Below are 25007 nucleotides of genomic sequence, written 5' to 3' on the forward strand. Positions count from 1 at the left end.
ATCGCGGTTTGGCACCCTCAAACCCAGTAGAAGACCAGGTGAAGATGATAGCCGGTGCAACGGGGCAGGTGGGCTTTATTTTAGGGCAAGTCCTTCAAAATGTGCTGGTATGCCGTGCGGCAGCACGTTGTGACATGGCATTAACTTGCGGGGGGAAAGTTTTCTTTTATTCATTCACAACTTTACTACCACTTTAACGACATGTACGACTCAAGCTAGCGATAACGCTCGATCAACGCTTCTCCCAAACTACAGAATAGGTTCATTTTATAAAGTCTAATGATGCTTAAGAAAATCTCACACTGAATTAAAGATTTGTATATATTTTTAGATTTCAATATTACTGTCAAAAATACATTATATGATTTTACATAGGCCTTGTGCTACATTAGAACACAAAGACAAACAATCACTGTGTAGTAACTGAAACATTAAATATTAAATAAACAAAATAAAATAAAATGTGTAAACACTAAACTAACATGGATTGCTAATGCAGCACACACCTAATCAAGATGTATTATAGTAGAAAAAAAATGGATTAGGACGTTCTATTTGTTTCCAGTCTACATGAAATACACAGAACATACTGAAGGAAAATCTCTGGAGCTTGTCCATGTCTTTCGTCATGTTCATTCACACCAAAGTCTCTGCTCAATGTGTAATCAAAGCCTTTTCCTTCTTTGAATTTAGCCAAAGATCTTCTTGGCCGATAGCTCAGCATCTGGGTGAAAACTGAGGGTTTGTTGGAGTTTCTATGTAAGATTTCAGTTCATATGCTGCCCCGCTGTCAACTTCCATGGACTTTCGAGAGAAGAGAAGCCGCACATCTCTATGGAGGTAGATCTTTCCCGACTTAGAACTATGGAACCTGAATGGCAAAATGAAACAATTCAAATTATCAAGCAACTGTCTAGAGCAGCCTGTCTCAACCTTTTTTTATCACGGAGGAACCCTTGAAATAACTTACTGGTCTCAGGGAACCCCTGCTAATAATTACTAGATCTAAAGATCACAATACATTAGTGTGATGGGAACTGGGAAGATTACTCCTTACATTTGCAGTGGTTGGGAAGAATCCCTCCCTTCAGACAGCTAAAAGGATCATTGGTGTCAGTGGTTACCTTCTTAAGAGGCAATAACTGCTCAAGGAACCACTAACAACGTCTGAAAGAATCCTAATGTACCATGGAAAATCTGGTCTACGAAGAAAAGAGTAAATGTCGTAAACTAGACATCAATAAGGTGCTTGTGACTTCCAGGATTTGTAACCCGTGTCCTACAGTGTGTTCTCTACAAAATGACTTAAACAGGTTTCTTACTCTTCCCTTCAAACCGCCTAGTTCTACTGCATTTTGTTAATGAACATAGCATTGGGAGGCCATTCATTTTGTCGCAAAAAAAAAGCGACATTAGAAAATAAAGTGTGATTGTGAAAACTTCTCCAGCTGGACTTAGCAGTCTACTCCGGCGGTCAACGACGACAATAAACCCTCAGCCCCCCAGTTCACATATATGCGAATTGAAATGCGTTTTGAACCGCATCCAATGCACAGGACATGAAAATCCAACGCCTTTCTATGAAGCAGATTCACATATGTTCAGGCTGGCTGCATTGCGTTTTTAAAAAGTGTCCAGTACAATTTTCAGTCTGGTTTAGGTGTAATTTCAAATGGCCCTGCTCGTATGTGAACCCAGTTTCATTATTTAACATTTGGTAGCAATTGGAAATATGTAATAGGTTTTCTCAAAAAAACATACATACAATGTAAATAAAGTAAAATACCTCAGGTGGATGAGATAACGTAATGTCCGCTCTGTCTTTATGTTGTTCTCAGGGTGTGTCCCCTTATCACGATTTACAGGAACAGAAAATGTTCTTTGTCTGAGGAATGTCTGGTGACTGGCTGGCATATCTTGCAAGTCATATTTCACCACAAACATCTTCACCACAGTCTTGTTTGGATTAAATAAGGTCTAAAATGCATACAAAATAACAAAAATTTAAAAAAAAAAAACAGAAGGGTCAAGGATTGCTTAAATAAATATTGTATTGTTTAAATTTGAAGTTTAAAAAAAATAAAATAAACCCCCAAACACCAGAAACAGCACTTTTCATGAATGAATGCACTGGTGGCTGTTGTGGTAAGTTGAAATCTTCAGTCCTCTCTCAGCCTCTGGATACCCTGTAGCTGTGATCTGCATGTGTGTATATGTAAAGCGCTGCGTAAATTGACAGCGCTATATAAATACCTGAAATAAATTTAAAAAAATATATATATATATATATATATATATATATATATATATATATATATATATATATATATATATATATACACACACATATATATATATATATATATATATATATATACACACATACATATATATATATATATATATATATATATATATATATATATATATATTTTTTTTTTTTTTTTATTTATTTCAGGTATTTATATAGCGCTGTCAATTTACGCAGCGCTTTACATATACATTGTACATTCACATCAGTCCCTGCCATCAAGGAGCTTACAATCTAAGGTCCCTTACTCACATACATACACAGTAGGGCCAATTTTTTTTATACAGGATCCAATTAACCTACCAGCATGTCTTAGGAGTGTGGGAGGAAACCGGAGTACCCAGAGGAAACCCACGCAGGCACAGGGAGAACATGCAAACTCCAGGCAGGTAGTGTCGTGGTTGGGATTCGAACCAGCGACCCTCTTGCTGCTAGGTGAAAGTGCTAACCACTACACCACTGTGCCGCCACACATATATATATATACATATACATATATATATATATACACACACACACACACACACACACACACATATATATATATATATATATATATATATATACACATACACATATACACACACACACACACACATATATACACACACACACACACCCGAAATCAAAATTAGAGAACAACCTACAATTTCCTAAATTTCAAGGTCACTGCTTAGTCCTTTTTGAAATGATCTAAACAGGAGTAAAGGAGCAGTTTAAAGCAGATTTTAAGAGTTACATATACTATATTTTGAAACACTTCAATGAGATTTGAAAAAGAACCTTGATTAAAATTATAGAACACTTTTAGATACCTCCCAGTTATTGGCGTTAATCTAGCACCTTGTGCTAATTTCTGTTATTATCGGTCAAATCCTATTTAATTGGCAGCCTAACTTTCCAGTTTATAATGACTTTGCAAGATGGTGAGCCGTTCTAAAGTGACTGAAACCCTCCGGCAGCAGGTTGTCCAGATGAAGGCCAAAGGAATGACCCTTTCAGCCATAGCAAGAAAAGTTTCTAGAACATTGCTTCTTTACAACGTCACAAACTCATTCAAGTCAAGAATGCTGGTCATCCACGAAAGACAAATGCAAGAGAGGATAGGATAATGCGGAGAATCTCAATGGACAATCAGTTCTACACGGCAGCTGCGATTACTCGCCAGTAAATAAGATCGGTCTCTTCATGCAGTGTCCCACTGTTTAAGAGAATTTGGACTGAAAGCCCACTCTGCAGTGACCAAACCTCTCATTAGCAGAAAGAATCAAAAGGCTAGACTAACCTTTGCTGAGGAGCATGTTGTGTGGACAGAGGAGAACTGGTCCAAAGTTCACTTTAGTGATGAAAGCAAGTTTAATTTATTTGGGTCTGATGGGAAACATTATGTTTCTTGTCAAACTGGGAAAAGACTGATCCCAAAGTGTGTAAAGAAGTCAGTGAAAGGTGGAGGGGGAAGCGTCGTTGTTTGGGGGAAGTTTTCTGCAGCAGGAGTTGGGCCTCTTATAAAGCTACATGGCGGAGTGAATGCAAATGTTTATCAGAACTTTCCTCAACAACATGCGATTTCTTCCCTGCATTCATCACCCAATCAGTCTGCAATTTTCATCCACAACAATGACCCGTCACACAGCAAAATGGGTAAAAGCAGTTCTTTGAAGCTGAAAACACTGAAATAATAAAATAAACACTTTAAATTTAAGCCAGCCATACATTATATAATTTTCTTAATTAATTTCCTTTAGGATTTACCTTCAACTATGTAGTGCAAGGGCCTGCCTGATTGCATACAAATTGAAAGTGTTTAGGTTTGACCTCATATTGTATGGTTTTGGTAAGTCTAAAGGAAAATTGTATAAGAAAATTGTATAATGCATGGCTAGCCTAAGTGTGACTATATTTCGAGTTGAGCTGCAAATGTTGCGCTGGAACTTGGTTAAGTAGGTATTTCTCTGAACTTCCAAAGAACAGTTAAATACAACCAGGACAATTAGAACAAAAATGTAAAAATCTCTCTCTCTGAAGCCTGACTGCGTCCACAGACGTGTCTCAAACTTAACCACTTAAGCCCCGGAGGATTTGGCTGCTAAAGGACCAGGGGTTTTTTTGCGATTTTTTACTGCGTGACTTTAACGGACAATTGCGCGGTCGTGCGACGCTGTACCTAAACGAATTTGACGTCCTTTTTTTCCCACAAACAGAGCTTTCTTTTGGTGGTATTTGATCACCTGTGCGATTTTTTGATCACGCGCTATAAACAAAAAAAAAGCGTAAATTTTGCAAAAATAACAATATTTTTCACATTTTTTTATATGAAATTCCCCAAAAAAAAAAAGTAAAAATCAAAATGTTTTAACATTTTTCGGCCAATTTGTTTTATGCTACCTATGTTTGGTAAAAAAAAAAATCGCAAAAAGCATATTTTGATTGGTTTGCGCAAAAGTTATCGCGTTTACTAACAAAGGGAAAGATTTTTGTCATTTTTGGTGTTTTTTTTTTAACGCGTAATGGCGGCGATCTGCGATTTTTTTTCGGTACTGCGACATTGCGGCGGACAGATCGGACCCTTGACTGACATTTTTGACACTTTTGGGGGTACCAGTAACATTACTGCAGTAATCAGTGCTATACATATGCACTGTTACTGCAAAAATGACACTGGCAGGGAAGGGGTTAACTTTATTGGACAGGGAGGGGTTAAGTGTGTCCTAGGGGCGTGCTTTCTACTGTGTAGGGAGATTCCTATTGGTGTAAAAGCAAAGATCAACCGTTCTACATAGTAGAACGGACAGATCTTCACTTTTACACAGGGAGAACTGACAGGCAGCTTGTTTACACAAGCTGCTCTGTCTTTCTCCCTTCACAGCAGCGATCGCAGTGTGACTGGCGGACATCGAGTCCGCCGGTCACACGCACTGACTTGTCTGTGAACGAGCCTCGGCGGGCGCGCGCCCGCCTGCGATAGGCTCGCAAGTCAGTGACAGGCGAGTGACGTACCGATACGTCACTCTGCCTGGCCGGGGCTGACCGCCGCAGTATATAGTCGTGCGGCGGTCGGCAACCGGTTAAGCACACACACACACACACACTTCAAATCCAAACACCCAGTACGAGGGTGTGCCGCATGAGTAATTGGTTTTACATGTGAAATGATTGTTAATGGCTGGGGGAAACTCTGTACCAAAAATACATTTTAAATAAAGCCTGGAAATTGTAATAGTAGAGTGCAGGATTGCATCTCATCTTTCTCCTATTGTTGCTATTTAAAATTTCTAACATGTTATTCGGCAAGATAAGAGCTGGTCATTGAGTTGAATACTTTTTCTACATTGTGGAGGGGTCTCCTAATTGGACAAGGCCACTTACTACTTTAACAAATAGGAATATACAGTACTTACCACTTGTATGGTTCCAGAAGGAGGTATGCGATAACCCCTCTTGCCAAGAGACTCCAGTGTAATGTAACCCTGGATGAAAAACAAAAAATAGGATAGTACCAACATAATGATTCCACAATCACCAAAAGAGACAATCTAAAAAAAAAAATGCAAAATTTCTAACATTGCATAGAAAGCCCACACTTTATAGTTTTCTTTAGATTTTTTCCTTTAGATTTACCAAAACCATAACATTTGAGGTCAAACCTAAACACTTTCAATTTGTATGCAAACAGGCAGGCCCTTGTACTAAATAGTTAAAGGTAAATCTAAAGGAAATCAAACAACAAAAAGTTGTATTGTGTGCATCCAGCTTTATTCAAAGAGCCGTGAAGCAACAAAGTTCTCTTACAATGTGTCAGTTAAACCATGTCCAGAAAAACCAGAACTCATTGCACTTTCCTTCTAGAGAGGACACAATGCCCATAACAGAATCCAAATGGGCCCTGCTGAAAAATCTTGGCCCATTTAGTGAGGGTTTGAGACAGCAGGGCTGAGGCAAAGACTGGACGCAATGCCAAACAGCATAGTAAACATGCCACAGCCTCTGCTTTCCTGTCAACTGGGTCTTTAAAGGACGGGGATTCCTCTACTGGAATCATGGTTGCTTTATTCAACCTGGAAACCGAAGGGTCCACCACTGGTGGACTTGTTTTTTTAAAAGGGACTCCTCAAAAGGGTAACGTACTGCAAAAAGATTGGGGACTACAAAGGGTAACTTTGGTTGTTCCCATTCCTTACAGATAAACCTGTCAAAATAAGGCAGATAAGGAAACACCCTTGGTGTGCGATGTGACTTATGCGTACCAAATGACACAGCCACGTCCGTGGCCACATCAGCTGCATCTTCCATTTTTAAAGTTTCACGCACTGCAGTAATATGTGCATCTTTCAGCTCTCTCATTCTATGCTGTGCCCGTGGAGGAATCATCCTCACTATTGGACAGATCGGGGGGCGTCCACGACGCATCAGGCTCAGAATCAGCTGAGGCAGACTAAGCAGGGGAAGGCAGGGAGCGCCATCTCCTGGGCCTTTGCCCACAGGCCACTTCCACCGGGATACTAAGGCCTGTAGGCCGTCCTCAGCCCAAAGCTGGGGTTCCGAGGGACCTGCAACCTCCATGAGGGGGGTCAGTGGAGGAGATGTGACCCTGAGGCTCCATAGGGAAAAGGAAGACCTTGCAGTACAAAAGATTTTTTGGCACCAATAAAGGATCCCCCAATACTCAGGGTACCTATCAGCAGAGAGAGAGTGTGAGAGAGATACACAGGGACCCCCAAGGACTCACCCTACCAGCCAGAGGAGTGCCGCAATTCGGACCCAGCAACACCATGGACACCATCCTATTCTCCGCTGCGTCCTCTGCCCCGGGACCCCCACCAGTTGGCCGGGGGGTTGGGGGGAAGCCCAGTTCACCGAGGGATTTTAGGATGGGAGGAGGGAACCTGCAGTCAGTTCCAACCATACCTGGAGGTTACCCGCATCCACCCCAAACCGCACATAGGGGGAGAGGGGAGACTGTACTTACCGATCAATGGTGGTGGGTGCCGCTCCAGACAGAACTCCTCACCACCAAAGCAGGGGAGCGGTCGGCCAAGGGAACGCTGTGACTTGGAAAAGCGCCCGGTCATATGCGACCCTGCCAGTTGTTTAACTCACGGGCCAGCCTCTGTTCGTGAGGCTATGTCGTGGCCGACCTAGCGCATAGCTGTGGTCTGCACGCACTAGCAGGCTGGGGGGGGGGGGGTACAGGATCTAGATTATCCAGTCTAGATTATCCAGTCCATTGCCCAGCCCGGCATTTGATTGTAGATTCTCCCAAGAGGAAAAACAAAAGATGCATGGAAGGAGAAAACATTTCTAGGACCAAGAGATCCCAGCAAGGAGCTTAAGTCTTTACTCCTGACTAGACAGATTAAAACTGAATATCTAGAGCAGATATATCAGTTATATATCAGCTGAGGACAGGCCATGGGCGTAGCCAAGTTTTTTGTTCTGCCTATTCATATTCCTGGGGGAGGCAATATAACCCAGTAGTTATGATTTATGGAGCGCTGTGTCAGGCGATGAGCGAAAGAGAAAATGCCTTCAAATTGTTAATATATATGAATATTTAGAAATATTTCTTTATTTCACCAGTCACCATACCAAATTCTTTTGCACTTATAAGCAAGATCACTACAGGAAATGTAATATTTTTATACAGATTAACTTCTTCCTGTCTGCACTATAACCGAAAGACAACTACAGCGCGGACCTTAATTGCCAGGAGGGCGTCCATTACCACGTGATCAGCTGTCAGCCAATGACAGCTGATCACGTGATGTAAACAGCAGCCGGCGATCAGCTTTTTTTTTTCTTCTCACGCAAAAAGCCGATCGCCAGCTGCTGTCAGAGGGACATCAGTCCTGAAGAGGAGGAGTATCTGTGCCCACCGCTACCACCTACCAGTGCCAATCTGTGCTACCCCTCAGTGTCACCTATCAGTGCCACCCATCACTGCCACTCATCAGTGCCACCCATCACTGCCACTTATCAGTGCAGCCTATCAGTGCCGCCTCATCAGCGCACATCAAAGGAGAAAAATGACTGGTTTGCAAAATTTTATAACAAACTATAAAAACAGTTTTGTTTTTTTCAAAATTTTCAGGTTTTTTTTGTTTGTTCAGCAAAAAATAAAAACCCCAGTAGTGATTAAATACCACCAAAAGAAAGCTCTGTTTGTTTAAAAAAAATGATGAAAATTCCATTTGGGTACAGTGTTGCATGACCGCACAATTATCATGCAAAGTGCGACAGCGCTGAAAGCGGAGATTTGGCCTGGGCAGGAAGGGGGTTTAAGTACCCAGTAGGCAAGTAGTTAAGGTTAGGTTTAGAAATTCAGAAGATACAAGAATGCGGAGGTTGACTTTGTCTCTCCGAGCTAGAAGAAACTTGGCCTAGTAGTGGCAAGTTTAGTCCCAAGATGTGCCAGACACCTCTTTGTACAGCTCCTCCACTCTTCCCTTTCATTTACTTAAAGTGTTACAAAACCCAAAACAGTAAAATCAGTCTGTATATGCAGTAAAGCATGCTTGTTATACTCACAGTGGAACCTAAGAGGTTAATCCTCCCCATTGTGTAAAAAGGCTGTTTGATCCTGTTTTCTCTAATCCTCCTGATCTTCCACAGTCCCCAATCCATCTCCTGAGTACAGAGCCTTGGGTGCACTCTGCACATGCTCAGTTTGGTGTGTATTGATAAAAAGGTTTTTGCTTTTTTGTTTTTTTGTGTTTTTAAGAAGGTGCATGTGATCAACACAAGGCCAATCAGCTCGGTCAAGACAGAGGGTCAGGGGTCATGCAGCCTCATAGGACAGTCAGAGAAGAACAAAAATTCCTCCTACAAGCTTTAACCAGACACTGATAAAAGTCATAAGACTGCTAAATACTGCTGATGAGAAAATGTATTTAGCAGTTTATATTTACTAAAATAATTGCATTTCCATGTTCTGTGGGAGACCGGATATAGTGAATGCAGGGTCTTGGGTTTAGTAACACTTTAATATAAGCCAACTATCATTTCTTTGCTCAGCTGAACAAGATATCAGTCTGGTAATACCTTCTGTAAAACACTTTCAAAGCCTTTAGGGTGTGAGACCACAGCTGGCAGGACTGTTGACGGTGTATATGTGGCATCTAGGTTTCTCACATACAAAAGTTAAAGGGGGCTCCAGGGTTTATGGGTGATTCCTAGAATTTAAGGTGAAAACAGCCCAAAAAAATCAAGTAATTAAAGCTGAAATTCAGCCTTCCCTTCAATTTTGTGCAGTTGTGTTCAGGCTCCCCTTCTGTACTGAAATTGCCAAACTCTGATTTTACTAAACACTGTAAGCTTTTCACAGTGTGCATTGGAAGCTGAAACAAATCAGAGCCTACCTTGTATTCCTACTGGAGGACATCCAGCATTATCTTGCCATTTCCTACCCAACATAACTGTCCCTACCTTGCATCTTTCATTAGTTTGATTTCATTTATTTTAATCATAGTGGCTCAGCATCACATGTGGGCATTACCTAGAGCAGTCTGCATGCAAATTCATTAAAAACCAAAAAGGTCTTTGAAAATACCCTGGAGGAGAGCGAAACGCGTTGACGCAACTTCCGGCTACGGATGAGGCGGAACGTCACTTCCGGTCAGGCACTTCCTGGTCGCATCGCGGAACGCACGCCAAGCGCTGCTCACACGAGGCTTATGATATATGCGCTATAACAATACATGTTTGTAAGTATGTTTTTGACTTGTTAACCACAATAAACTGTTCAAGCATACTTCACCATGTACGGCCTTTCTATATTTTAATGGTGGATACGGAGGCAGACTTTTACCATACCCTTAGCCAAGGTTTTATGAAAAATCATCTCTGAGATCCTGGTCAAGAGGGCTTATGTGCAATATATATCCAAGGCTCAAAAATTCTGGCAATTTGGTGAGTGGGGAACCAAGAGGGGTCACCTATCACTTTGGAGCACCTTGAATAATCTTTTGCACCTGAGCACTTTATTTGGATCACGTTTTAAGGACTTTGTCTTGAATTTATAATATCTATCACGTTTAAGGACTTTATTATGAATTTATAATATCTATGTCACATTGTTGTGCACAATTTATTTATGCTAGCGCTGCTTAATTTTGGTTTTTAATACATTTCTAAGATTTGCTTAGTGTTGCAGCTGCTGCATATATTTAATTTTAACACAGTATTTATGCACCTTATATTTATTGATTCACATATTTTTAGCTGATCTACCAGCGCGGGTATTAATATAGCTTTTTTTTGCATGCAAATTCAGCTTGTCTAGAACACCCACTCCTCCAGAATGACATCCACCCATCTAGGCATTTTGATATTTACATAACTAGTCCCATAAGGCAGCCCACAGCTTGCATCAGGGTGGAAGAGTTTTTGAAAGAAGTACTAGGGCAGGGTGCTGTGAGGTTTTCAGGCAGCTATGTATGACGCCCTGGCGGATCCTCTCAACAGCCATGCTCTGCATGAATTGCACAAAGAAGCATAGAGACCTAAAGATGACATCACTGGGTCTGAAGGTAGGTAACAAAAATCATAAGTTTTAAAAAATGTAATCAGCATGTTGATAAGAAGGTGGAGAATATAGAGTCAATTCAAATTCAGCTTTAATCCACTAGCTGATACTTCTATGGGCGTTGCATTATTACTTCTAAACTGAGAAAGCACTAACGAGTCTTACCATGTATGGAGAGGGAGCATTGTCATCCGTAATGCTGTAGAAAGACACTTTGACGGGCAATGTCATATGGGTTGGGCAGAAAACTCCACTTGCCCCAACAGCGGCTGTAAAACCCTCAACTGTGCCCAAAGGTTCAAATCTATAATTTAGGACAGACTCCTGAAAAAGATAAGAATATATGATAAGAATATTGAAGAAAAATAAATCCTATTACGGGGGGTTGCCCATACCCACTCTGTGCACAGTATTCTAAAATGATCTTCTCTAACAAACTCGGTTCTCAAACTTCACAGAGAACTGTTCTTATCGTCTGCCACTTAGCACTGTATACTCACTGGATATGTTCATCTTGTTGCTGAGTGTGGAAACCCCACTTAAAGGTAAATGGCAGTACTGAAGTCCTGACTACTTCTCACAGCTGCAGCAGATTGCCAGTAAGGAATATACCAACATACCAGTAGTTACCAAACATAGATCAATACACAGGCAGTGCATTTGTCAATCAAGCTATACTGCTGTGAGTCCATGAACCCTACAAGCATCGAAACAGAGTCTACATCACCTGTGATAAGTAAAACTATAAACTGCCGGTTTGTTAGGACTTATTTTATTCATACAGTACCCTATAAATTGGCAGATTAGATTACGGACCACTTGCTGTAACTTTATTGCTACAGTGCGGCCCCGCTGCATCACGTACAGTGCATCCGGAAAGTATTCGCAAATTTATTTAAAAAAAAAAAACGAAAAAATATCACATGTACATATGTATTCACAGCCGTTGCTCAAAACTTTTTTACATAGTTAGTGAGGTTGAAAAAAGACACCAGTCCATCCAGTTCAACCTATAAGTGTGTGTATAATAAGTGTTTGTCAATAGTACATTGTATACCCCTGTATGTTGCGGTCATTAAGGCGTCCATCTAATAGTTTTTGAAACTAATCGATGCTCCCCGCTGACACCACTGCTTGTGGAAGAGAATTCCACATCCTTACCGCTCTGACAGTATAGAACCCTTTACGCAATTTAAGGCTAAATCGATTTTCTTCTAATTTTAGCAAAAGGCCGCAAGTCCTTTTAGATTCATTTTCCCAGAATAGTTTGTTCCCTATGCTAGGGTCCCCCGTACGGTATTTGTACATTGATATCATATCCCCTCTCAAGCGTCTCTTCTCCAGAGAGAATAAGTTCAAAGCTTGCAGTCTTTCCTCATAGCAGAGATTCTTCAGTCCCTTTATTAGCTTTGTTGCCCTATTCTGGACTCTCTCCAGTTCCAGCACATCCATCCTGAGGACCGGTGCCCAGAACTGGACAGCATACTCGAGATGCGGCCCGACCAGAGTCTTGTAGAGTGGGAGAATTAGTTTATCTCTGGAGTGAATCCCCTTTTTAATACATGCCAGCATTCTGTTGGCTTTGCTTGCTGCAGCTTGACATTGCATGCTATTGCTGAGCTTGTCGTTTTCTAGGACCCCCAGGTCCTTTTCCATCTTAGATTCTCCCAAAGGCTCTCCTCCTAGTGAGTAACTTGCGTTCATATTTCTGGCACCCAATTATTTGCCCACCCCATTACTTTGTTCAGATCTTCTTGTAAGGTTTCACCATCCTGCACGGAAGTTATTGCCCTGCTTAATTTAATATCATCTGCAAATACGGAGATTGAGCTGTTTATCCCATTCTCTAGGTCCTTAATGAATAAATTAAACAGGATTGGTCCCAGAACAGATCTTTGGGGGACCCCACTTTCCACACCAGACCATTCTGATTACTCCCCATTTATCACCACCCTTTGGACTCACCGCAGAAGCCACTTTGTAATCCAAGAACTCACTCTATGGTCTATCCCTACATACCTGTTTGTACAGTAAACATTTGTGGGAAACTGTATCAAATGCCTTTGCAAAATCCAGATACACCACATCCACAGTCCTTCCTTTATCTAGATGGCAGCTCACTTCTTCATAGGTTAATAGATTGGTCTGGCAAGAGCGATTTTTCATGAATTCATGCTGATTACTACTAAATGATACCATTTTCATTACTAATGTCTTGTATATAGTCCCTTATCATACCCCTCCAATATCTTACAGACTATTGATGTTAGGCTGACCGGCCTGTAGTTTACAGGGATATATCTCGGCCCTTTTTTAAATATTGGTACCACGTTGGCTTTTCTCTAAACAGCTGGTACCATTCCCGTCAGTAGACTATCCATAAAAATTAGGAACAATGGTCTGGCTATCACCTGGCTGAGTTCTTGAAGGACCCTCAGGTGTAAGCCATCTGTTCCCGGTGACATATTTAGGTTAAGTTTTTCCAAGTCTAGTTCTGAGTCTGTCTTCCGTTAACCATGAGGGTGGTTCCAGTGACATGTTATTAACTATAACATTACAGTCTAGGTTACTGTATCCCCCCAATTCTTTTGTGAAGACCGAGGAGAAGAATTTATTTAGCACCTTTGCCTTCTTTCTGTCCTTTGTAGCCAGATTGCCTTTGTCGTCCTTTATGGGGCCAATGTGTTCTGGCCTCACTGTCTTACTATTTATAAAAAGAAATTCTTGGGGTTTTTTTTTTTTTTTACTCTCTTCCGCTATGTGCCTTTCATGTTCTATTTTAGACGTCTACCTGGATTGCGCTCTTACTTTTCTTATTGCATTCCTTGTAATGTTGGAATGCTGCCAATGACCCCTCAAGCCTTGTATTTTTTTGAAGGCCTTGTCTTTAGTTTTTATATGCGTTTTTACATTAGAGTTTAGCCACCCAGGGTTTATTTTAGCCCTTTTAAACTTATTCCCAATTGGGAATACACTGGGCAATACCTTTATTTAGTATGCTCCTAAAGCACTCCCATTTTTCCTCCATGTTCTTTGCTCCTAGAGTTTTATCCCATTTTATATTGTCTAACAAATAGCGCAGTTTAGGGAAGTTGGCTCTTTTGAAATTCAGTGTCCTTGTATTGCCCTTGTGTTTTCGGATTCTTTGATTTATACTGAAATTATCTGACCTATGGTCACTGTTTCCGAAGTTGCCCCCTATTTCTACATCCATGATCAGGTCTGTATTTTTAGTAATCAGTAGGTCTAGTAACGCATTGTTTGTCGGTGCGTTCACCATCTGATCCATGAAATTGTCCTGAAAAACATTTAGGAAATGGCGATTATATCACGGTTCCTTCTGCCCAGTCTATCTGGATAAATAAAACCCCCATTATAAATTACATTTCCCATCCTTGCGGCCATTCCAAGTTGTGATAGGTGGTCCGCCTCCCCCCTCCCTCTGGTTGGGGGGCCTATAGCATACGCCCAATATTACTTTCCCTTTGAAGCTCTACCTATAGGGATTCTACCTCCTCCCTAGCCCCAGTCGTGATATCGCCCCTCATTCACTTGCACACTGTTCTTGATATACAGGCATACCCCTTCCCTTTTTCTACCCTCTCTATCTCTGCAATAATGGGAATATCCCTGAATGGTTGCCAGTCAATTATGAGAGTGGTCAAACCAAGTCTCTGAAATTCCCCCAAAACCGGAATCCTCCTCATTACATTAGCAGCTCCAGTTCTCCCATCTTGTTGGCCAGACTTCTAGCATTCACATCCAAACCTCGTAATTTTGTCCTGTTGCATACTATATCCTCGTTAGAGGTTATGAGGCTGCACTATTGATTTGTCAGCCTACCCACTTTGGGTTTTGGATCTCTGGTCTCCCTACCGCTAATGCCCCAATGTCTGCTGAACCTTGCTCCCCTCTGGCTAATTCTACATGTGTACCCTCCCCCCATCACCTAGTTTAAAAGCCACTCTAACTTTTTGGCCATCTTCTCTCCCAGTATGGCTGCACCCTCCCTATTTTAGGTGCAGTCCATCCCTGCTAAAGAGTCTGTAGCCGACTCTCTGGCATGGCTTGAGGTACAGGTAGTATTTCTGAGAATACTTTCTTGGAGTGGAGGTCCTACTCCTTAATTTAGCTCCTAAGTCCCTGAAATCTTTTTTTAGGACTCTCCATCTCCCTCCAAACTTTGTCATTGGTACCCATGTGTACCATGACAGCTGGGTCCTCCCCAGCCCCACCGTATAATCTGTCAACCAGATCTGTGATGTGCTGAACCTGACCGCCCTGTAAACAACAAACAGTTAGGCGCTTACAGTCTTTTTTTTTTTTTACAGACTGCCCCCTCTGTCCTTCTAATAATTGAGTCCCTTTCCACCAGAACCTGTCTTTCCTTACCGTTAGCCTCGCTCCCGCCCTCACTGGAGGAGTTCTTATCCTGGCAGCTAAAGGTATAGCTCTGCTCCAGCAATGCTGGACCCTGACTGGTTTCCCCAACATCACACAACAAGGCATATTTATTGGGATGTTCCAGCCCAGGACTGGCCTCCTTGACTCTTTCCCTTCTACCCTACCTACCTGTCACTCAACTACTCTGCTCTGGTGCTTGCACCCTTGTATCTCCACCCGCATCTAAGCTGCCCCCCTACTGCCACCTGCCGGATATGTTCCCAGCTCTCCTCAAGTATAGAGATTCTTCTCAGTGTTGCCAGTTCTTCCCTAGATTCAGGACCTGAGCTTCCAGGGAACCAACATGCTTACATTTTGCCCAGCTGAATTCGCCCTTGATCAGATGATCGAGGAGCGCATACATAAAACAAGATGTCCCCCGAGTCGCATCTCCACACCCGTTGAGCATCGTACCCACTAATTTAATGGGGAGTGGGAATTTAATTCTGTCTGATTAGCTGTTTACGAACTTCCTGACTAATTTCTCAGCAAACAGTTACTCCTCAATCACAGACAGTTACTCAGCATTATTCAACACTATACAGACACTCCAATCAGGTACTCGCACCACTCAGAAACTCGCACTACACCCTCCTCAGCCAGCATCCCCACTACAGTCAGTCGTCACAGTCTTTACTAGTTTGCTCCTGCTCAGCCGCCCCTGTAAACTGACACTTGCAGGGCTGGTCAACAGATTCCTTCTCCCTCAGTCAGCATGCGTCTTTGCTCCCACCACCTTGCCATCAAAATCCCACACCCCCCACTCTGCAATTTCAGTTATCCGTCGCCCCGGTCAGCCTTTCCCCTCTTGGTCTCCCAGTCCCGCTGTCACTCCCGCCGTTCTTGATCCCTGGGTCGCCTGCCGCTGCTCCTATTCCCCTAATCACCCGCCGCCACTGCCTCTCGCGAACCGCTTCTTGGCCCCCCGGGTCACTAGCTGCCACCTCTCAGTCTCGATGGGGGGTTAGGTCAGCAGCAACTCTCACTCCACACCACGCTGTCTCAGTAACAGCACTTCTACCTTCCTCTCGGCAAGTACCACCACCTGCTGGAGAAGTTAAGCCTTACTTGTTTTCAGGCTATTTTCAGATCAACAGTGTTGAAGCACCTTTGGCACCAATTACAGCCTCAAGTCTTTTTGAGTAGGAGGCTACAAGCTTGTCACACCTATTTTTAGGCAGTTTCTCCCGTTCTTTGCAGGACCTCTTAAGCTCCAACAGGCTGGATGGGGAGCGTCGGTGCACATCCATTTTCAGATCTCTCAACAGATGTTCAATCGGGTTCAAGTCTGGGCTCTGGCTAGGCCATTCAAGGACATTTGCAGAGTTGTCCCCTAGCCACTCCTTTGTTATCTTGGCTGTGTGCTTAGGGTCATTGTCCTGTGGGAAGATGAACCTTCGCCCCAGTCTGAGGTCTAGAGAGCTACGGATTAGATTTTCCATCAAGAATGTCTCTGTACAATGCTGCATTCATCTTTCCCTCGACCCCGACCACTATCAATTCCTGCCGCTGAAAAACATCTCCACAGCATGATGCTGCCACCACCACGCTTCACTGTAGGGATGGTATTTGCCAAGAGATCAGCGGTGTCTGGTTTCCTCTAGACATTACGCTTGTCATTCAGGCCAAAGACTATCTTTGTTTCATCAGACTAGAAAACGGTTACTCACGGTCAGAGTCCTTCAGGTGCCTTTTGACAAACTCCAGGCAGGCTGTCATATGCCATTAATGAGAAGTGGCTTCTGTCTGGCCACTCTACCATAAAGGCCTGGTTGGTGGAGTGCTGCAGAGATGGTTGTTCTTCTGAAAGGTTCTCCTCTCTCCACATAGAAACAAAGGAGCTCTGTCTGAGTGACCATCGGGTTCTTAGACACATCCCTGACTAAGGCCCTTCGCCCTAATGTCTGTTTGGGTGGGTGGCCTGCTCTAGGAAGAGTCCTGGTGGTTCCAAACTTCTTCCATTTTGGGATGATGGAGGCCACTGTGCTCATTGGGACCTTAAATGCTGCAGAAATGTTTGGGTACCCTTCCCCAGATCTTTGCCTTAATACAATCCTGTCTGGGAGGTCTACAGACAATTCCTTGGACTTCATAGCTTGGTTTGTGCTCTGACATGTACAGTTAACTGGGAGACGTTATATAGACAGGTGTGTGCCTTTCCAAATCATGTCCAATAAACTGAATTTACCACAGGTAGACTCCAGTCAAGTTGAAGGATGATCAGTTAAACAGGATGCACCTTAACTCTATTTTGAGTATCATGGCAAAGGCTGTGAATACTTATGTACATGTGATTTTTTCATTTTTTTTTATATTAAATTTGCAAAGATTTCAAACATACCCCTTTCACGTTGCCTTAATGGGGTATTGTTTGTAGAATGTTGAGGAAAATAATGAATTTAATTCATTTTGTAATAAGGCTGTAACATAAAATGTAGAAAAAGTGAAGCGCTGTGAATACTTTTCGGATGCACTGAATATATACACACGATCCAGAATTTCCGGGTAGGGGGCACGTGCCCTCCCCCCGGCTGTGCTACAGCACAAGACGATCAGTGGGTCCTGGTCAAATGACATATGGCTGGGACCTGCTGATCGGCTGAGCAAATGACAGAACCAAGCTCTGTGTTGACAAACATCATAGAGCTCTGTACAGACAGCAGCGATGTGCCATTTTTTTTGTTCCATCTGCAAAGCAGGCAGTAAAACCAGGCACATCACATACTAAAAGCAGCACGCATTACACATTGTTAGGCGCATAGTTAACCCTTTGATTGCCCCTAGATGTTAACCCCTTCCCAACCAGTGTTATTAGTACAGTGACAGGGTATAGTATTAGCATTGATCACTGTATTAGTGCAACTGGTGATATCAGAGGCAGTTAGTCAGTTCGCACAAAGTGTACGTTAGTGTCGGACTTCCCACCACACTATCGTAGTCCCATTACAAGTCGTTGATCACCACCATTACAAGTATTAAAAATAAATAAATAAAATTCCTGTATATATCTCATAGTTTGTAGATGCTTTAACTTTCATTCAAAACAATTAATACACGCTTATTGTGATTTATTTATTTATTTATTTATATTTTTTACTAAACATGTAGCAGAATACATTTTTGGCCTAAATTTACAAAGAAATTAGATATTTTTTTTCCTATTGGATAGATTTCATAGCAGAAAGTAAAATATATTGTATTTCGGTCTTTTTTGGTTCATATAATAAAAAATAAAAAACCCAGTGGTGATCACATACCGCCAAAAGAAAGCTATATTTGTGTTGAAAAAAATTATATACATTTCATTTGAGTACAGTGTTCCATGACTGCGCAATTACAAGTTAAAATAGCACAGTGCCCAATAGCAAAAAATGGCCTGGAAATGCAAAAGGTAAAATCTTACGTACTTATATATATGAATCACAAAAACCATTAATGTGATCAGTCAATATTTGTTCAGATAAACAAGCTAACGAAATGGAAAATGTGGTGGTGCAAAGATTGCGTTTTTCCATAGTCAACCAGTGACCATGTTAAGGTTTAGTCGAAATGCCAGAATAGACTATGGAAGAACATGTCCCCATTTGTAATCTACTTCCTGAGCAAAACCCTGTACAAGTAGCTGAATTTTAAAAAAGGTCAATTTTAAATTCTGGGTTTTAGAGAAATGTACTACAAGTATACATATTCTGTAATAAAGATGCAGAAAACATACCTCAAAGTTTCCCAGAAGACTAAGACAAGGAGCAGGTGGAGCACTGCAACTGAGTTGTCGGTCAGTGCTGCATTCTGAACCCTCTTTTTTCTCACAGTGACGTTGTCTGTTATGGATTAAAAAAAAAAATCAAACCTTATTTTGTCTTCATGTTCACAAACCCAAAATGGCTACAGCTAGCCTAAACCATATAAATATAAATATAAATATAAATATATATATATATATATATATATATATATATATATATATATATATATATATATACATACACATACACAGTACAGACCAAAAGTTTGGACACACCTTCTCATTCAAATAGTTTTCCTTTTTTTTCATGACTATGAAAATAGAGTCACACTTCAAGAGGTAGTCACCTGAAATGGTTTTCACTTCACAGGTGTGCCCTGTCAGGTTTAATAAGTGTGATTTATTTTCTTATAAATGGGGTTGGGACCATCAGTTGTGTTGTGCAGAAGTCAGGTGGATACACAGCTGATAGTCCTACTGAATAGACTGTTAGAATTTGTATTATGGCAAGAAAAAAGCAGCTAAGTACAGGAAAACGAGTGGCCATCATTACTTTAAGAAATGAAGGTCAGTCCGAAAAATTGGGAAAACTTTGAAAGTGTCCCTAAGTGCAGTCACAAAAACCATCAAGCGCTACAAAGAAACTGGCTCACATGCGGACCGCCCCAGGAAAGGAAGACCAAGAGTCACCTCGCAGGTTAACAGCAGCTCAGATTAGAGACCAGGTCAATGGCACACGGAGTTCTAGCAGCAGACACATCTCTAGAACAACTGTTAAGAGGAGACTGTGTGAATCCGGCCTTCATGGTAGAATATCTGCTAGGAAACCACTGCTAAAGAAAGGCAACAAACAGAAGAGACTTTTTTGGGCTAAAGAACACAAGGAATGGACATTAGACCAGTGGAAATCTGTGCTTTGGTCTGGACTCTGAAGAGTCCAAATTTGAGATCTTTGGTTCCAACCACCGTGCCTTTGTGCGACGCAGAAAAGGTGAACGGATGGACTCTACATGCCTGGTTCCCACCGTGAAGCATGGAGGAGGAGGTGTGATGGTGTGGGGGTCCTTTGCTGGTGACACTGTTGGGGATTTATTCAAATTGAAGGCATACTGAACCAGCATGGCTACCACAGCATCTTGCAGCGGCATGCTATTCCATCCGGTTTGCGTTTAGTTGGACCATCATTTATTTTTCAACAGGACAATGACCCCAAACACACCTCCAGGCTGTGTAAGGGCTATTTGACCAAGAAGGAGAGTGATGGGGTGCTGCGCCAGATGACCTGGCCTCCACAGTCACCGGACCTGAACCCAATCGAGATGGTTTGGGGTGAGCTGGACCGCAGAGTGAAGGCAAAAGGGCCAACAAGTGCTAAGCATCTCTGGGAACTCCTTCAAGACTGTTGAAAAACCATTTCAGGTGACTACCTCTTGAAGTGTGACTCTACAATTTTCATAGTCATGAAAATAAAGAAAACTCTTTGAATGAAAAGGCGTGTCCAAACTTTTGGTCTGTACTGTGTATATATGTGGTTCCCCCCCATTTAGTTTATATACGGTCTCTTAATGCCAAAACACTGCATTTTGCACCGGTGAGTGATAGCTCTGCAGTGTCTCTATATCCTCAATCAATAGCTGAGCAGAAGCTAACTCATGCAGTGATGCTGCATCAGGTACTGCATGTGATCTCGACTACAAGGATGCCTGGGCAGAAATGATTTAAAGTTTGGGCATAACAGGTAAATATTGTAAGCACCCATGTCAGTTATGGTTTATCCCAACCCCTGTCATGGTTAGATAGGTCAGCAGGTAAATATTACAAGGTGTGAGAACCTTGAAAAAGCAGTTAATTCATTAACTAAATGCCATCATCATTTTAAGGCTGGCCATACATTATACAACTTTCTTGTACAATTTTCCTTTAGCTTTACCAAGACCATATAATAGGTCAAACCTAAACACTTTCAGTTTGTATGCAAACAGGCAGGCCCTTTGCACTACATAGTTGAAGGTAATTGTAAAGTATATTGTATAATGTATGGCCAGCCTAACCACATGCTGTTCTCAGAATTCAGAATTGTTTTGGAATGGATTTTCTCCAACTCTCTAAATTTAGTAAGCTCACAGAAGATCTGCACAACCTATATTTATACATTGCTGGCATTTATCACGTAAAGCTGAACATCCTTACTTAGGAGTTATTCCAACAATGTACTGGAAAAAGAAAGGTTTAGGAAGAGAAGAAGAAAAAAATATACAAAAATATAAATACCTCCTTGTGGATAAACCTTTAAATTGCAGTAAGGAAGTGTCCAGATCAAAATACCCTGACTGTGTTTTTCTTTGTGGAACCTAGGTAAAATAAAAAGATTCTTTCATCTGGTAAACCCTGGCTTTCAATGAACATCAAACTCCGAACCTGCAAACAACCTGGATTTCCAAAGACTCTCAGCTAACTTTTAGATATTTTAACAGACCTAAGAGAACGGTGTGATTTTAGCTTCAGACTATGTTCACATGTAGGTGTAGAGGATCACGGGCAGAATCACTGCGATTCTGCCCGCAATCCGGAAATCATTGCAAATCGCGGGACGCCTGTGCAATGCCCGTGATTTGCAATGGCACCCCTAACGCTGTGCGATGTTGCCGCGATTTCCACCTGCCGAATCGTGGCAACATCGCGCAAACAAAATCATGGGACGCACGATGCCCAAAAAGGTACAGGAGCTTCTTTTGTGCGTCATGCGTCCCGCGATTCTGTTTGCGCAATGTTGCCGCGATTCGGCAGGCGGAAATCATGGCAACATCGCACAGCGTTTGGGGTGTCATTGCAAATCACGGGCAACGCACAGGCGTCCCGTGCAAGGATTCCGGATCGCGGGCAGAATCGCGGTGATTCTGCCCGTGATCCGTTACGCCCACATGTGAACGTAGCCTCAATGTAGTAATATGCTGCTAAATGTGTAGCAAGCATGTAACAGTAAGTCTGAAACACATAGAAGAAGAGAATTCAATCTAACAAAAAAAATAAAAAATCTGAAGTGGTATTTGCACAGCTAGTGAAAATCAAATGTCTTTAATACGAGGAAGGGAAGCAATGAGAGCTACAAGCCCACTTTGTCTTGTATGCTAAAGAGCTGTGCGCATGTATTGTTCTATTAAAATTACAAGATCATCCAGGGAATATGTAAAATTTACAGAATCATTGACCACTTGCCAACCAGCTGCCATACTGTGGCAGGTCAGCTCTGCCCCGGAAATGACGTACATGTACGTCGTTTTTCGGGACAGCTAGTGGGTGCATGGCCTGATTGGCCATAGGGAGGGCCAATCAATGGGTCCGGCAGCAGTGATGTCCACCGGGCACGCGTGATCGCTCCCTATGGAGACGTTGTAAACACAGCAGACCGCTGTTCTGTCGGTAATGAACACAGAGATCCTGTGTTCCTCTTCTTTAGGAACACAGGTCTGTGTTCATGCAGCAAGCCCATCCCCCACACATTTAAAAAGCACCCCCTAGGGAGACATTTAACCCTTTGATCACCCCTAGTGTTAACCCCTTCTCTGCCAGTGTCATTAGTACAGTAACAGTGCATATTTTCAGCACTGATTACTGTAGTAATGTCACTGGTCCCCCAAAAGTGTCAAAAATGTCAGTTAGGTGTCCGATCTGTCCGCCGCAATATCACAGTCCCACAAAAAAAAAAAAAAAAAACACAAAATCGCTGATCGCCGCCATTACTAGTAAAAAAATAAATAAAAATGACCTAAATCTTTCCCCTAATTTGTAGTCGCGATAACTTTTGCGCAAACCAATCAATATACACTGTATATATGGGTATGATTCTCGCGCCGTCCTGAGAGGTATAAGTGTGGATGCCCTCAATGAAGGTACAACATTTAGCAACTCACATGGTTGATTAAAACAGGCACATCTAAGTATGCAGGCATCTGGGGTAAAGCTGTCCAAATAGACCATCCTCCTCACTGCTGGCTCTCAGTGCTGTCATTCTGCAATCGTGACCGGGAAGACTACCCTGCAGTAGAGCGATCTGAAAGCGAGGCTTGAAGCGCAGTGTGGAAGGGATGATGGCGGTGCAGGGGATAGTCTAGGTGGACAGCTTTAACCTGGATGCCTGCTTTATTCATCAACAATGCGAGTTGCTAAATATTATGACTTCATTAAATGTATTGCTACACTTAGAGGCGCCTCTCTTCCCTTTTATACTCAGTTGTGAAACTGAGTATATCAAGTCAAAATTTGTTAAAAAGTTTTGCTTGTCTTGCAAAACGCTCTCAATCCAAGGTTTTACTCTATTTACTTTTTAAAGAAATGGAGTACAAGTCCTCACTAATAGTGAACACCACAAGATGCTTGCTATTACCTATACAAGACTGAAGAGCCGCTTCTGTCCACTGTCTGATTTAGTTTAAAGTGATATTAAAGTCTTTTTTTTTTTTAATAACAAACATTTTATACTTACCTACTCTGTGTAGTGGTTTTGCACAGAGCAGCCCAGATACTTCTCTTCTCGGGTCCCTCGCTGGCGCTCCAGGCACCTCTTCCCTGCCGAGTGGCCCCACACCAAGCAGCTTGTGCTATGTGTCCATTCAGACATAGAATGCCTTAAGCTACAAAACCCTCTACCTTTAGAACCACTTTAAAGTACATAAAGCCAAAACTTTATGACGTTTTGGATAGAGTAGAGAGGGATTAGAACACCTATCAGTTTTTTTTGCAGTCTGTGCCCCCGTTAAGGAGATTGACCAGCTCTATTTGTCCAGTTTACCTTAATCATTGAAATTTAAAGTAAAAGAAAATCACAAATTTAGGTTGTCCCCAGAAAAGTAATAGAGGGGACATCTTCCAATGGGGACACTAGTTCTGGTGACCTGGGGGGCCAGGAAGTGAAGGGAAACCTCCCCAATGGGGCAAAGAGGGCAAAAATAAACCTTACAGGGGCTATACCCATCCTTTACTCTATCCAAAATGAGAAAGAAAAATAAAAAAAAATAAAAGGTTTGCCTATAGTTCTACTTCAAACAATTCCTTATTTATTGCACCCTTAAATTTTTTAGTTTGGGCCAGCTTGGTTCAAATTAAGCTATGCTGTGGCAGAACAGTCTGGCCGTTTGAGGATATAATACAGTGCAGCAGCTTCATACAATAAGTTGTGCTGTCTTCCTGGCAGAGTCCCACCCATTTCCCTTAATGTCTGGGAAGAGTCCTGCACACTTCTCTTCTGTGGCTGGAAAGAGACAGTCGGTCATGTGATATCTCAGCAAATAAGAAATCATCTTCTATTTTAACCAATAAATACAAGGCGCCTCTGATTGACCAAGGAGAAGAGGTGGGCAGATAACATTGCAATCTCCACATTGGCCAATCAAATAACTTCTTGTATTAATTGATAGAAATGCAAGGCGCTCGTTTAATGGAGCGCCTTGCAGATGTCACATGACCGACTGTTCTTTCCAGCCACAGAAGGGTAATGTGTAGGACTTACAGGAAGACAGCACAGCATACTGTATGCAGCAGAAGCCCCCACAGAGTCCAGAGCCTTCTGTAAGAGTAAGCATTCACTTCAACAAAGTTGGCCCCCAAATATTTTTTTTCAAAAATGCATAGTAAAAATGGAGTTATGGTTTAAATTACCTACTGGGGCCTGACTTCTCCTGACCTCATGGCTAAGCTCTAATATACCTTACATTATCTTGTCCAAAGAGACTGCCAATGAGTCAGTCTCACTGGACAGCAGAATGGCTGTTGTCAGGACTTAACTATGAAGCTAGGGGAAAAAAAAAAAAAAAAAAATCAGACCCCACTAAGGGAAACCAAATTAGACAGTGGCACATAAAAGGCATTATTAGCTAACAAAGATAAAAGTAAAATAAAAGTACCGTATTTTCCGGTGTATAAGACGACTGGGCGTATAAGACGACCCCCCTAATTTTCAAGTTAAAACACCATTGAAAAACATCAGATTT

At 42.0% G+C, this 25007-nt stretch overlaps 1 protein-coding gene across 1 annotated transcript in view; it reads right to left on the reverse strand.

Annotated features, from left to right (window-relative positions):
* Positions 1-307: 307 nt before the first annotated feature.
* Positions 308-25007, reverse strand: part of ATOSA (atos homolog A) — a 111342-nt gene continuing 86642 nt past the window's right edge. The window contains exons 7-12 of the mRNA XM_082255638.1: positions 21292-21371; positions 18991-19096; positions 10998-11156; positions 5710-5778; positions 1787-1977; positions 308-871 (exon numbers count right to left, since the gene is read on the reverse strand). Of these exons, the coding sequence (XP_082111764.1) occupies positions 718-871; positions 1787-1977; positions 5710-5778; positions 10998-11156; positions 18991-19096; positions 21292-21371 (759 nt within the window). The 3' untranslated portion in view covers positions 308-717. The remainder of the gene's footprint in view (positions 872-1786; positions 1978-5709; positions 5779-10997; positions 11157-18990; positions 19097-21291; positions 21372-25007) is intronic.

This window comes from Pelophylax lessonae (genome assembly GCF_965119305.1).
Source record: "Pelophylax lessonae genome assembly, chromosome: 4".
Lineage (NCBI taxonomy): Eukaryota > Metazoa > Chordata > Amphibia > Anura > Ranidae > Pelophylax > Pelophylax lessonae.